Source organism: Elephantulus edwardii, unplaced genomic scaffold, assembly GCF_000299155.1.
Source record: "Elephantulus edwardii isolate Elephantulus edwardi_28Jun2011 unplaced genomic scaffold, EleEdw1.0 scaffold00002, whole genome shotgun sequence".
Lineage (NCBI taxonomy): Eukaryota > Metazoa > Chordata > Mammalia > Macroscelidea > Macroscelididae > Elephantulus > Elephantulus edwardii.
Genome location: NW_006399752.1, coordinates 25,725,615 through 25,740,033, shown reverse-complemented (window position 1 = coordinate 25,740,033; position 14,419 = coordinate 25,725,615). Strand labels below are relative to the sequence as shown.

The 14,419-nt window shown below is 38.0% G+C and overlaps 1 protein-coding gene and 1 pseudogene across 1 annotated transcript; both read left to right on the top strand.

Moving 5' to 3' along the window:
• The first annotated feature begins 1,233 nt into the window (after positions 1 to 1,233).
• On the top strand, positions 1,234 to 13,908 carry GTF3C6 (general transcription factor IIIC, polypeptide 6, alpha 35kDa). Its single transcript, XM_006879157.1, has 6 exons — positions 1,234 to 1,281; positions 1,579 to 1,659; positions 2,548 to 2,611; positions 3,438 to 3,485; positions 8,196 to 8,309; positions 13,613 to 13,908. The coding sequence occupies exons 1-6, from the start codon at positions 1,234 to 1,236 to the stop codon at positions 13,906 to 13,908; spliced, it is 651 nt and encodes a 216-aa protein (XP_006879219.1).
• LOC102851725 lies at positions 9,915 to 11,723 on the top strand (annotated as a pseudogene).
• Positions 13,909 to 14,419: the final 511 nt, after the last annotated feature.

Here is a 14,419-nt window from a genome sequence, read left to right as displayed (position 1 = left end):
GGCGTATTTCAACAGACAGACACATCCTTGGACATCGTCACCAAGTTGTGCCAGGAAATCTGGAGGACAACAACCTGGCCAACTGACTGGAAGAGATCCATATTTATTCCCATTTTTTTAAAAAAAGTGATCTGACAGTGTAGAAATTATCAAAGAGTATCACTTATATCACATACAAGCATAATCCTGCTGAAGTTTATCTAAAACCACCTGTAACAGTACATCAGCAGATAACTACCAGAAACATAAGTTGGGTTTAGAAGTGGTTGTGGAAAAAGAAAAGAAAAAAAAGAAGTGGTTGTGGCACAATAAACATCATAGCCAATTTCAGCTGGGTCTTGGCCAAAAGCAAAGAGTACCAGAGGAATGTCTGTTTCATTTACTGTACAAAGTCATTTGACTCTGGATCACAACAAATTGTGGCGAACCTTGAGAAGAATGGGAATCCCAGAACACTTGATTGTACTCATGCAAAACTTGGACCAGGAAGCCGTAGTCATAACAGAGCAGGGAAACATCAAAATCAGGAAATGGGTGCGTCAGGAATATGTCCATACCTTTTCAATCCATATGCAGAACGGATCATTCCAAAGACTAGACTTTACGTGGAGGAATATAAGACAGAGGAGAATAGTTTAATAGTCCCTCAAGGCTATAAATCTTGCTCCTGAGATGCTGGTGGTAGGTTTAAATACAGAATCTAGTTTAGAAGCAAAGTGCTTTAACTACCGCCACAGGTAGGGTTTATATGCTTCAGACGTTACAAGTAGGCGCTCATTACAAGATAAATTGAAATGTGGCCTTAAAATGGTCCGGAGGATGTTGCAGTGTGATGCTCACAAACACTAAGAATTTTCAAGAATGTACACTCAGGTACAGAGGTTTCCATTCTAGCGTTTTCTTAATTCCCTCCTCTCATAGACACACACCGTAAGTAGAGCCAAGCGCCTTAGACTCCCTAAGCCTCCAGGCTAACTCACACGTTCGCTGGCTAGGCTACCAGGGGCTTTGGGCGGGTCTCTAAGTGGGCGGGGCCCTGGAGGGCGGGGCCCTGGAGGGCGGGCCACCCTGCTCCGATGCGTCTCGCGGGAGGTCGCCATCTCACATTCTGGCAAGAGACGTTTGCAGACAAGAAGAGGAGGGAGCAATAGCGGAGAGCTATTGCCCGTAGTCAAGATGGCGGCGCTGTGAGGGCGTGGCTAAGGGACCGGGAAAGACTGTGGAGGAGAAATCATGGCGGAGGCCGAGGAATCCACATGTGAAGAATGGGATGAGGAAGAGGTAAGTGCTGGGTCGAAAGCTAGGTCGCCGGTCCCGCTGATGGCTCTCCCATCTGTGTTTGGGGCAGGGAGGTCCCTGTGGGTGTGGGGCCGTAGGGGGTCTGGTCTTAACTGCAAACTGTTCGAATGGGAGTTAAAAGGAATTAATCATAAGAAAACGTTCCTTGCTCCCTCTCCTTTAAAGCAAGGCCTCGATTTCACAACGGTTTGGTAATTGCAGGGGCGATTTTTGACTTCTCATGTTGCTTCTTTGTACACACCTTCGTGCTAATGTGCTAACCCCTTTTTCTTCCCCCAGGAGCAATTGGTTCTGGTGGAATTGTCAGGGATTATTGATTCAGACTTTCTCTCAAAATGTGAAAATAAATGCAAGGTTTTGGTAAGTCTTCTAGAATTGTGATTACTGGGAATTAAATATACATATACAGCTACGTAGCGGAATCAAATAGTAGAATGTCTATTCCCCAAAGACTAATGTATTTACTTCTCACTGCAAGTGTATGTCAGGGAGGGACTGTGGCATCACATAGGACAATGTCCAGTTCTGGCTTTGTGTTTGAATATGTGACTAGTTAGAAATAAAATTGGAAGAGGTAGCGTCCTGACATGCACCAGGTGTGCTATATTTGAAAGCGTGGGGTGGAAAATTATTTGATTTTGCTTTAAATGTACTAGAGTAAGAGACAAAAAGCCAAGGGAGGGAAATCAGTTGTGCACACAAAGGTTAAAACTGGATGAGGAGGGCAGATGCCCAAGACTTAAAAGGCCTGATGTTGATGCTCATAAAAAATTGCCATCAGTTTAATAATTTTAAAATTCTTTGATCCATTACTGGCAGAAGTTTTACAAAACTAACTCTAGGCACGTTCTGGTGGCCTAGTGGCAAGAAGCTGCACTGCAATGCCAGAGGTGAGCAGTTTGAATCCACCAGATGCTCTGTTGAAGGAGAGACAGTCTCCTCCTGTACCAGTCAGATCCGATTTGACAATACCCATACACACACACACACACACACACACAAAGACCCCCCCCAAAAAAACCCCCAAAACTAACTCTAATCTTCAACTTGAAGAAAATGTTGATTGAAAAATAGATTATGAATTAAGTGATCCTCAGCAGCAGCTGTGAACAGAGCAGTTTGGCTTATCTTGTGCGTGCTGAGAAATAAACTAGAGATTCCTTGGTTTTAAAACACAATCTCCTTGACACAAGGTACATGTTGTTGGCTATTTCTAAAGATAATGTATTCTTCTATATTCTGTTGTAGGGAATCGACACTGAGAAGCCTGTTATGCAAGTGGACAACTATGTATTTGCTGGGGAGTATGAAGGTAGGATCATGCTAAGAGATGAAATATTTTTTTTATAATTTTTTAAATTTTTGTTTAACAGAGGTTTTGGATTTCCATTCATTCATTGCCGCAATTTTCTCCCTTCCCACCCCTCCCCACCAGCTCGCTTCCCCCTCCGAAGAGAGAAAAAAAAAGAAAAAAAATTCCTTCATTAGTATACAATTCCCACGTCCCTTCCCCCCACCCCCCACCTCTAGTACACTTCTCTATGCAACCTTAATTCTGGATTCCTGTGCTAACCATAATACTCAATCATATATCACTTCTAATCTGTTCTTTCCCTCATCTGTTTCAATATACATAATTTATCCAGTTTTTTTCTGTCATACCCCCACCCTGATGTCAGACCCATTCTACAACAGTGGCACCATGCAGTATTTGTCCCTTTGTGACTGAGATATTTCACTCAGCATAATGTCATCCAGGGTCACCCACTTTGAATAATATTGCATGAGTTCCTTGTTTTTCAATGCTGTGTAGTATTCCATTGTGTGGATATACCACAGCTTCTCTATCCATTCGTTTGTTGATGGGCCTTTAGGCTGCTTCCAGCTCTTTGCTATTGTAAACAAAGCTGCAATAAACATGGGTGTGCATATATCTGCTTGGATGGCAGGCATGGTCTCTCTGGGGTATATTCCCAGTAATGGGATTGCTGGGTCAAATGATATCTTTATTTGCAATTTTTTGAGAAAGCGCCACACCGCCTTCCACAATGGTTGCACCATGAAATATTTTTTTAAATGTACTTTTCAGAGAATTAGTTGTGTTATTTCTCAGAAATTGTCTTCAAATTTTTCTGCAGATGCTCTTGGAACATGTGTTATATTTGAAGAAGATGTCGAAGAATGTGGTAAGTGGTTGTTCTATTAACCCGACTTTATTATTATGAAATTTAGTAAACAGAAACCTCTTTGCTGTTGTTGTTATTGTGTACTCTTAGCTGGCTGTCTCAAAGCTAATCTTGTCTCAGTTTATACTTGTAGAACATTCCAGATATATTTGGAACCCCTCCTAATGCCTCTCTTCAACTTGTTTCTTCATCATGTCTTTGTTATATGTACCAGCAAGTCAGAACCTACCTATAGCTGACTTTCCAGTGTGTTTTCAGAGGCAGTAAATTGTACAGGCAAAGATTGCTGGTCTTTCTTCCATGGAGCAGTTGGCAGATTCAAACTGTTTATACTTGCTTTGGTAGCACAATTCTTTATCACTGAATTTGATGGCTATCTTTCCTATGCCTTATTTTTTATATATGCATGTTACAAACCATAAGTGGAATTATTTTTTGTTTGATCTTTTTTGTTGTTTTATTATAATTTGGATGAAGGTTTACAAAGCAATTCATACACATTTTGTTTGAATTTTTTTTTAAAAAAAAACCTTTCTTCTCCCTCCAGAAGTTCCCTCTTCAAGTAGCATTGTTTTGTCTATTTTCAAACATTGAAATGAAGTATTACATATAATATCTAGTATCTTTTTTCCCACTAAGTTGTTGGTATATATCCTATTTTTTTTGCTGCTTAACTTTCCATTTTACTACTATAACATGATTTGTAGATTATGTATTCATCTAATGAATTTTATAGTTATTTCAATTTTTGCCAGTTATTATTAACTACTAATACTCTATAATAGTCCATAGGATCAGAACTGGCTTTGACAAGCACTGTGGCAATTCGACAATTAAAACAGAATTTCAAGGTGGAAAAAAAAGAGGAATGAACTAGGGAGGGTAGAGAAAATAGTGCAATAAAGAATGAATGGAAACTCAAAATCTCTGTAAATGTTCATTAAAATGAATAAAATTTAATAAAAAAAATAGTCCATAGGAAATTGTACTGCTAAGCCAAAGGCCATACCACTCTCTTGGTTCAAATTCACCAATGACTCTGCAGGAGAAAAATAGGAATCCTCTTCCCTTGTGAGTTATAGCCCTATGAATGTTTCAAATTGATGACAACATTTATATAAAATACCAAGTTAAAAGCCTTCAGTATGTTGGGCACTGTTCTCTATGCTCAATTTATTAACTCATTTAATCCTGCCACAACCCTATGAATACATGCCTTTATTATCTTCATTTTATAGTTGAATAAATTGAAGCAGGTTTCTTCAGAAACTGAAGAGGTTAAATAATATGCCTAAGAATAATAATATTCTTATACAGGAAATAAATAGTGGAGGCAAGATTCATACCCAGGAAGTCCAGCTCAGAGCTCACATTCTTTTTTTTCCTTCTTCCTCACTTTATTTTTATTTTATATTGGATTGCAGTGAAATTCATGTGTTTTGTGTATCGTTCTTTTTTTTTTTAGGCTTTCATATGGATTTTAATACCAATTAACTAAAAACCAAGTCTGCTTAATGTACAATAGAAGTCGACTGCTTTCAGGTCAATTCCAACTCATAGTATCCCTCTGTCAGGTTGTTAGCGTGATAACCCTTACCAACAGGAAAAGGCCCATTTTTCTTTTGCTGAGAAGCTGGTGGATTTGAACTGTCAAACTCTGAGTTAGCATCCCAACACATAATTGTACAATATCCTACCAAAACTCCTTTATCATACAGTATATGTATTATTCTTGTACATTGAATTTCACACATTTCCTACATTCCATTGTGTTTTAGATGATCACTCATATACATTGTGTTTTATAAAATTAATCACCATTTAGCTATGCCTACTATTACTTACTAGCTCACCCATCTTTTCAGGTCCCCATTGGATCTTTCCTAATTCCTTCACATTTCTGCCCCCATCAAATATTTTTATCCTAGTGATTTCCTTCCTTCTCCTTCCCTTTTTTGGATTTTTATCCTCATCTTCCTAGTAATCCTTCTGTTTTTACAACAGTGGTCTTATGCAGTATTTGTCCCTATGAAAGTAGATAGTTCACTCAGCATGATCTTTCTAGACCCTATGTTACAGTATTTTACAAAATCATTGTTCCTAAGTGCTGCATAGTATTCCATTATGTGAATGTACTTTAATTTCTCCATCCATTTGTTTGCTGATGGCCACTTAGGCTGTTTGTATTTTCTTGCTTTGGTGAATAATGCCGCTATGAACATACATAAACAAATCTCTGTATCTCAGTTCTATTTTCCTTGGGGTATACTCCTAGCAGTGGAATAGCTGTCTTGACAGATTTCTGCATTCACCTTTTTTTTTTTTTATTTGTTTGTAAATTTTTACTTTTAATTGTGATTTTAAAAAAAATTTTATTTTATTATTTTCTCTGTCTGTACCATCAAATCAGATCTGACTGGTTACAGGTGGAGATTGTGCCTCCTTCATCAGAGCATCTGGTGGATTCGAACTCCATACCCCTGGGATTGCAGTGCAGCTTCTTGCCACTAGGCCACCAGAGCTCCTAATTGTGATTTTTTTTATGAAGGTTCACAGAATGATTGGTTTCATTCATTCATTCATTGTTGCACATTTTCCTCTCTCCCCTTTCCTACGTTCAGCACTTTGAGGCCACCATTGACTGCTTTCCAGAGTGGTTGTATCATTTTACAGTTTCACCAGCAATGCATAAGCACTGCAATCTCTCCACATTTTGTCCAACATTTACTGCTTGTTGTCCTTTTAAACTGTGCTACTGCTCTAGGATGAGTTAGTACTTCATTGTGGTTCTGATTAGCATTTTTGTGATTGCCAGTGATTTTTAGCATTTCTTCCTGTATATGTTCACCATCCTAATGTCTTCCTTTGTGTAAAGTCTTTTTATGTCTTTTATCCATTTTGTGGTTGAGTTCTCAGTCTTTTCCTTGTAGAGACTCTGTATTATTCTATAAACTATCATTATGAGACCTTTTTCTGAGTTATCATTGCCAAATGTTTCTTCTCAATCTGTAGGTTTTCTTTTCATCCTCCTCGAAAAAGTTTTTGAAGGACATAGGAGCTAAATTTTTAGAAGGTCATTCATCAATTTTGTCCTCTCCTGGTTTTGCAAGAGCCCACATACTTAAATATAACTATTCCTTCACTATAAAAATGCCTCCATTAATCAGCAAAATAAAAAGATAACCTATACGTTGGGAACTAGTTTTAAGAAAACATCAGATAAGGACATTATATCCAATATAGATATAAAATTTCTGCACTGTACCAATAGAAAGACAACCCAATTAAAAATGAGCAGATGACTTGACCAGATAGATATTTCACCAGATCAGATTTACAAATGGCCAACAAGCACATGAAAGACGCTTTAAGTATTAGCCATTATTGTCCTCGTTAGGTACTAGCAATTTGATTCAAGGGGTGGTGCGTCCAGCCTGGTACAGAGTTTCTGTTAGCCTTAAAGGAGTCTAGCCTAGACTTCATGGTAGAGATTATGTCTTTGCCAGTCATATGGTTAACAGGAATGGGCAAGGGGGAGTTTTTCTTTAGGGGAATATTGAGTCTATGCTAATGCCAGTAGTGTGTTTTAGGTGGTAATAGGGAGGACAGTGGTTCAACTTGAGAAGTATAATCATTGTCCTTGTGTTACAAATGTTGACAAATTAGTGGCTAGATTTGTACCACCATAAAGAGAAAAAATAAGCCCTAGGGAAAAAGCAACAACAAAAAGTTTATCCTTCTAGCCCTAGGGGGGAAAAAAAAAGAAAAGAAAAAATAATGCTGCCATGAAAATTCTTACATTTGTCACCTTATGCATATGTGTTAATAAAAGATCTCTAAAGTATAAACTCAGAAATAGAATTGCTAAGTATTTTTACTACTGGGTTGAACTAGATGAAATTACCGTTTTTGGTCGATTGATACAGTGACTGGGGTAATGAGGTGGGTGTGTCCAAGACAGTAAAGTTGGCACAGGATAGAGCAGGTTTCAGGGCTATTGTACATATGGTCTCTATGAGTCACAAGTAACGTAAGGGCATATAACAACAACAACAAAAACTACAATTGACTGTTAGAAACTGGGGAGTTCTGGTGGCTCAGGTGGCAACCATTGGGTTGCCACTCCAAAGACACACAATTTGAATCCACTAGCTTGCTCTAAGGGAGAAAAAGGGCCAGCTTCTCCCGAGAAATTCACAGCGTCTGAAAACCCACTGGAGGGTCAGCTGTGAGTCAGTTCCAAATGGATGGCACATCACGGTATTAAAGATTTCACATAACTGACAGATCGCTATCAGCATGTTGCTTTCTAAAGTGCCATGTCCATTTACACTCACAGCAGTGTAGAGACTTCAGTATTTCCTAGTTTTTGCTCATTGCCTCCTTCTCCTAAGTCCTCACTTTTCTCTAAAGCTATAATCTTGGGCAGTGAGCGGACAAGTCTTTTTCCTCCCCAGCTTGCTTTCATAAGCAAGTAGGTCTTCACTCTAGCCTTTGGATTGAAATAGTGTGGTCCTTCACTTTGAGTGTAAAATTTTAGATTTCTTACCCATTTGGGTTAAATCCCTACTTCCAGGCTGGAGCCCAGTGGTCCCATGGCTATATTCTTATTCACAGACTTATTTTTTTAAGTCTGGTCGTGCCTTCAGTTTGTACATATTTTTTCCCTGTAATTTTTCTATTCTTGATTTAATTCATTTTATGCTCTAGCAGATGCAGAAGGCAATAATAAAACAGTGCTAAAGTACAAATGCCATACAATGAAGAAACTCAGCATGACAAGAACTCTTCTGACAGAAAAGAAGAAAGGAGAAGAAAACATAGGTTAGTTTACTTAATTTTCTGAAAATAAACTATTTAATATTGGCTTTGACAATGACTCATTGCTGCCAGACATCCTCTGTTCTTTATAGCAATAATTTTTGGTATGTTTAATATGTTAAGAATACCCTGTAAAAAATACCAAGCATTTGATATTTTTAAAATTTAAAATTCCATTGAATTTAAATATGGCAGAGGGCACTTGGAATATATATGGAATCTACAGTATTTGCTTTGTGTTTGGGACAAGTATTAGGGACCTCTGGTGGCCTAGTGGGTAAGCAGTTGTGTTTTGCCAACTCAAAGATAGGTGGTTCAAAACTATCAGCTGCTCTGCAGGAGAAAGATAGGAAATCGCCTCTCATGTGATTTACAGCCTCAGAAAATACACTTGAGGGTCAGCTATGAGTTGGTTATTATTAAATATAATATTAACATTATTTTTATGTTTTATAAATATGTTTAAGTATGTTAAAGTTGTTAAATGACATATTTGCAATTCTGGTAAATATTACTCTAGTGGTGAATATTCATGATGATAGATTTGCTTTAAACAAAGGATACCGTTTGAATGCATATTAATCCTTATTAGTTTAACTAACTAGGATTTAGTTAGGCAAAACTACAAACCTTTACTCTCATTTTCTAAAACAACTTCGTTTCTGGAACCCTATAAAAAACAGGATGAAGGCGTTCCTTAAATGAACTTAAAAAGCAAATAAGTATCAGCTAAACTTAGCTACCATGTTGACACTTATTGTAGACATTTTGCAATTTCCTTTTTTGGTAGTCTTTAATAATCCTACCCTGGTAAAAAGATGGACAGTCTCCTTCCGTGCAATTTATAACCTCTGAAAACCTGCTGGAGGGTCAGCTGTGAGTCATCCTGACTCATTGGTCTTTGTTGAGGTCAGTTAAGAGCCTCATCAAGATTTGAAAAGTTTAAAAAAAAAAAAAGATTTGAAAAGTTACAGGGCTTCCTTTGATCAAATACATTAGCATCTCACCAGTCAAGGGGTAGTAGTCATCTATTGCTTCATAACCAGCAAACCCTAAATGTCCTGCTGTTGCTGCTGATCTCAGTCTTGCTTCATCTTGAGCAAGAATCTGAAGGACTAGTGGCATTCTGTGCTGCTTTCTTAATGGTAGTGAGGTTTTCATTTTCTGCCTCACAACTGGCTCAGTTTAAGGCAGACTAGATTGTCAATTTAACCCTGACCAATCCCCGCATTAGTGAATCATCTGTTATGGTTAACACTTTTGAGCATTTATATCTATCAGCAAATTCTATACCCAAGTGAGCTATCACATTGCAGCAAACTCCACTAGCTCACAATGTCAAAAACATCCTGTCTTCATTAGGTCAGGTTATGGTCAGCTCATCCCTAGTCATCTGAAGTTGGGTGCAGTGGGCAGCAGCTGCAAGCTTAGGGTTCCACACACTTCATTTCAGATGGGCTGGCTCCTTAGCTCTTACCCACAGCTCCTCACATGGGCTGAGTCAGCCAGTCATTATTCCTCTCAACTCCCTGCATGTCAGACCAGTATCCTTTCTTTTGCACCATCAGTTTCTGTATATGATGCTAGGTCAACAGGTGCAAGTGGAACATGTCCAAAGTTGACCTCTTTATTGTTGCATTCCTCACTTATCTTGATCCTCCTCCTCTGAGTTTTCTAGTAGACTCAGGTGGACATCCCAGGCTACTTGCCAGCTCCCTTTAGCTTCCAGACCTGGAAGGTGGCTCTAGTTGGACACTGACTTCTCTGCAGCCCAAGATAACCAACTAGCTCCAATTTTAAAAAGCCACAATAATTTTTCCCCCCTTCAGATCTTTCTTGTAAATGTAAATCTATCCTCTCAGTATAAGTTGATGTTCCATTCAAGTACAGATTACTTAATCCTAAGGTACAGGGTGGAGCTCAGATTTCCAACTTAACTACGCATTTCCCCTCTCTGCTACAAAGTTCTACTTTCCATAAACCTTAATTTCATTAGGATAAATCTTCTCTTCCCTTTTGTTGTTATGTGCCGTCCAGTGAACCACAACTCATAGTATCCCTGTGAAAAACAGATCAGCACCGTACCCTGTCCTATGCCATCAAGATCACCATGTTGATACATTGATACAGGCACTGTGTCAGTCCACCTTGTTGAGGATCTTCCTCTTTTATCTGACCCTCTGATGAATACTAGAGTAAGTTAGAGCTTGAGCTTCAAAAACTAAAGTATTCTTACAGGAAAATTTGGAAGATGAATATGAACCATGAAGAAAAGATTACTTTCTCACTTTATTTTACGCCTTGTTTATTACCAGTCTGAGAATCTTGACGCTGGTTCGTACAACAAGAAATGGATCTCCTTCAATTTTGATTCAGTATTTTACCTAAGGACAAGATTCAAGATTTTTAAAAAGATAACTATTTGCAGTTCTAAGTGATTGAAGAAAAGAATCATCGAGAACAAGTGAACACTAAGTGGAACTCATTTGGAGATGGTTTACGAGATTCCTTTTGCTGGATTTGTGTTGAGGAAGGAAAGGCTGGAAAATGGCTTTGTAAGGACATTGTAGCAATCATCTTGAATTAATAAGAGCAAAACTATTCAGAGCTTTGGGATTAGTGGCCAGTTCCTTACCTGCTGTTTGATTTCATGAAATCCTTCAGCTGCTGTTTAAACACTACAGTGGTTAAGATTATAGTACTTAGAGAAATGCTGAGAAGATTTTTTTTTAGATCAAATTGATTAACTTTCTACTAAATCTTCCCTACCCTGTGTGCATCAGTTGCATAAAGCCTTGCATGAAAACCACTGTCTTTATCATGAAGACTGAATGTGTAGAGTGATGGCCCCTAGCTTAACATTGGAACAGGCATTGCAATTTTGGAATCAAGACTTATCAGAGGAAAGATGGATCCATACATGTATGTTAAAGGCGACTCTCCTGATCTGTCATAGCTTTAGAAGAAAAGGCAAGAGGAAAATCTATCAGTTGCTTGAAGATTATTCTTACCAGTCTGTCAGACCAAGGGGATTATCACAGGTGCCCATTCTGTCACACTGATCCAGAGCTGCTGAAGTAAAAGATACAGTCATACTAGATCTATCTCAGAAGAACAGCCAGATGTGGGCTTTAGTAAAGGAGACACATTACCAGGTAGCATGTTAGAAACATTTCAAGATGATACACAATGTTGATGATTGTGGCTTTTCTTTGAATCATCCTAATCACATCTTTTTTTGAGAGCCAGAGGATTCAAAATGTTGGTAAAGGCATCACAAAGGAGTCTCTCCAACTAGAAACTCCTCAAACAAAACCTGTTGTCCAGAAAACCAAGGATGTACCCTCTCCTTTGACTTCATTAAACTCTTCTCTGGAAATGGATATGGAGGGACTGGAAGATTGCTTCACTGATTGAGTAACCCTTTCTCTGCCTCAGCTTTCATAACCTCTTTTTCCTTTTCCCTTTTTAAACATTTTTGTATAATTTCTTCTCTATTGAAATGTGTGTACACTTCTTAATGAATTCTGACTTGTACACAAAATGATTTTTCCTTGATTTTCCAATGACAGAGAAAATTCCAATTGTAATTTGTGGTTTGAATAGTGTGGTTTTGTTATATTTTAAGAAGGAAAGACAACTTTCTGGTCTGGGTACAGTCTTTTAGAAATAACACAACTGAAAACAATTTTTAATACTTGCACCTTTGTAATTTTGAAACAGTCTTTCAATCTGGGTTATTTTTCTTAATAAATGTAAAAGCAATCAAACAAAAAATATCACTTTTATCTTTACCTCCTTTTAATGATCTTGTTCATATGTATATTGATTGCCTTGGGCTTTTAACTGGGGAAAATGGATTCATATCAATCACCTTTAATGGACTAGTTTTTTTCTTAGGCCACTGCTAAAGCAACTTTTCTGTCCTCAGATGTATCAGAAAAACTGTCTTAAAAACCTGTATTTCCCATAGCCCCAGTTTCTTACTTTTCAAAGTACTGTATTTCCATGAATCTGGGAGCCATTGCATCATCCTCACTTTTGACACCAACATGAAATCAGCAGTGGAGAAATTGTAGTGAACACCTTGATTTGTGGTGTAGCAATAGTGGTCCTGGAAGAACATAGTTCAATAGCCTGCCACCACAAGAATGAATCCTGGAGGTAGTTGAGAGTGGAAAAATCCTAAGTTTTGTTGTTGTTCTTAGGTGCCATTGAGTTGAGTGTGACTCACAGTGACCCTGTGAACCTTGCCCTGTTCTGTGCTGTCCTCCTTGTCTCTGACACACTTGAAGCCATTCTTCTGCTGTTCTCACAACCACTGCTGTGTGTGAACCTATCGGTGCAGGCACTGTGTCTTCTCTCTCACTGTCTTCCTCTCTTTTCTTCTTTACTTTACCAAACATGATTATCTCTAGGGATTGGCACCTCCTGATAACAGGCCCATTGTATGTAAGATGTCTCTGTCCTTGCCTCCAAGGATCATTCTAGCTGTATCTCATCCAACACAGGTTTGTTTGGTCTTTGGACAGTGAAGATAGAATATATAGACAGTGAATAGGGAAAAAAAATTTTTTTCAAAGTTGGGTTTTTGGTTGGTTTTTTTTTTTTAGAAATAATCTTATTTTACAAGTGGATGTTCTAATTTAAGATGACATGAGCATTCCGACTTGGAGATGATACAATATTGTTATACACTGTGTTAGGAAAATTGAGTACAAGTGAGGAAAATATGGGGAATTGATTAACTTCTTTACTCTTAAGATATGAGAAGGCAGTGAGAGCTCAAATTATTTCTCTGAGTGAGATGATATTTCAACTCTGGAAAACTATAGTAACTGAAGTTTTTACTTTTTTTTTTAATTAAGCCTACCTTTCCACAGTCTCCATGGAAAATGATAAGTATTTTATCAGTAGGGAGCTCTGGTGGTTTAGTGGTAAAAAAACTGCATTGTCAACACAAAGGTGCATGGTTCTAATCCACCAGCTGCTCCATGGAAGAAAGATGGGCAGTCTCTTCCTGTGCAATTTACTACCTCTGAAAACTCTCTAGAGGTCAGCTTTGGGTCAGTTCCTATTCAGCAGCACACAACAACAATCCTGTAGGTATCCCACAGTCTCCATTGAAAATGATAAGTGACTATTTTATCAGCAGTTACAGGCACCATGCTTCTCGGTTTATGTTGGACTTTTATTTTGATAAGTATTTTTAGGATACAATTTTAAAGACAAATATACTTAATTAACTAAACTTCCTTTTTCGTGTTTTTTCTTGGTGTGTCCTTCTGTCCCCCTTTCCTAATTAGGTGGTGTCGAATGGCTGCAAATCAATGATAATGATTACTCTAATAGACCCAGCCTGATTTGTAGTTTCCTACAAGATGATGAAGAAGTTATAATTCCAGCCCCAGATAAACCTTTGGATTTGAAGGAGCATGATATTCAAATGAATGATAATTCAGATCTCAGATATGAACAGGAGAAACAACTGAACTTGGAAATAGAAGATTCTGGTCCTATTATTGAAATACCTTCTTTTGATACAGAAGATTTTGTTTTTATGGAAACCCAAGAAGCTGCTTTAGAAGCCACTCCTAGATGAAGTGTTTCACATAATATCTAATCATAAATTTTTATAGTGTTATATAAAATAATTGTAACATTCAGTTGTTGATCTTTTATTGTTTTTGTTTGCTATCTATGTTTCCAATCATAGCAGACCAGTATAACCACTCATTCCAAGACCAGACATGAATTGTATTTTAAAAAAACCAAACCAAAAACTGGCTTAAATGATCATAGAGAGTCTTCTCTAATGAGTCCTTTAAATGTAGAGGTTTTACTAGATAAATATATTTTATTACCAAACCCTCTGTTGTCAAGTCGATACCAATTTGTTAATTCTTCCTCAGGTTTCCGAGGCTGTAAATCTTTTTAGGAGGAGGCTGCCCATTTTTCTCCTTTTAAAACCACCAACCTCTTGTTTAGCATCCCAACACATTGTGCACTATGCTACTGGAACCCCTAGTTTGATTCCAGGTGTCACAAATGACCATACACTTGTGTCGCTAGCTGCTGGTGAGTCGTCCCCCTCTGACTCATGGTGACCTGAT

What these genes read in the sequence shown, in the direction of transcription:
- GTF3C6 (XM_006879157.1), top strand. Translation starts at nt 1,234, where the DNA reads ATGGCGGAGGCCGAGGAATCCACATGTGAAGAATGGGATGAGGAAGAG. An exon ending in AAAATAAATGCAAGGTTTTG is followed by an intron (nt 1,660 to 2,547) that starts GTAAGTCTTCTA and finishes ATTCTGTTGTAG; the next exon opens with GGAATCGACACTGAGAAGCC. An exon ending in AGAAGATGTCGAAGAATGTG is followed by an intron (nt 3,486 to 8,195) that starts GTAAGTGGTTGT and finishes TTTATGCTCTAG; the next exon opens with CAGATGCAGAAGGCAATAAT.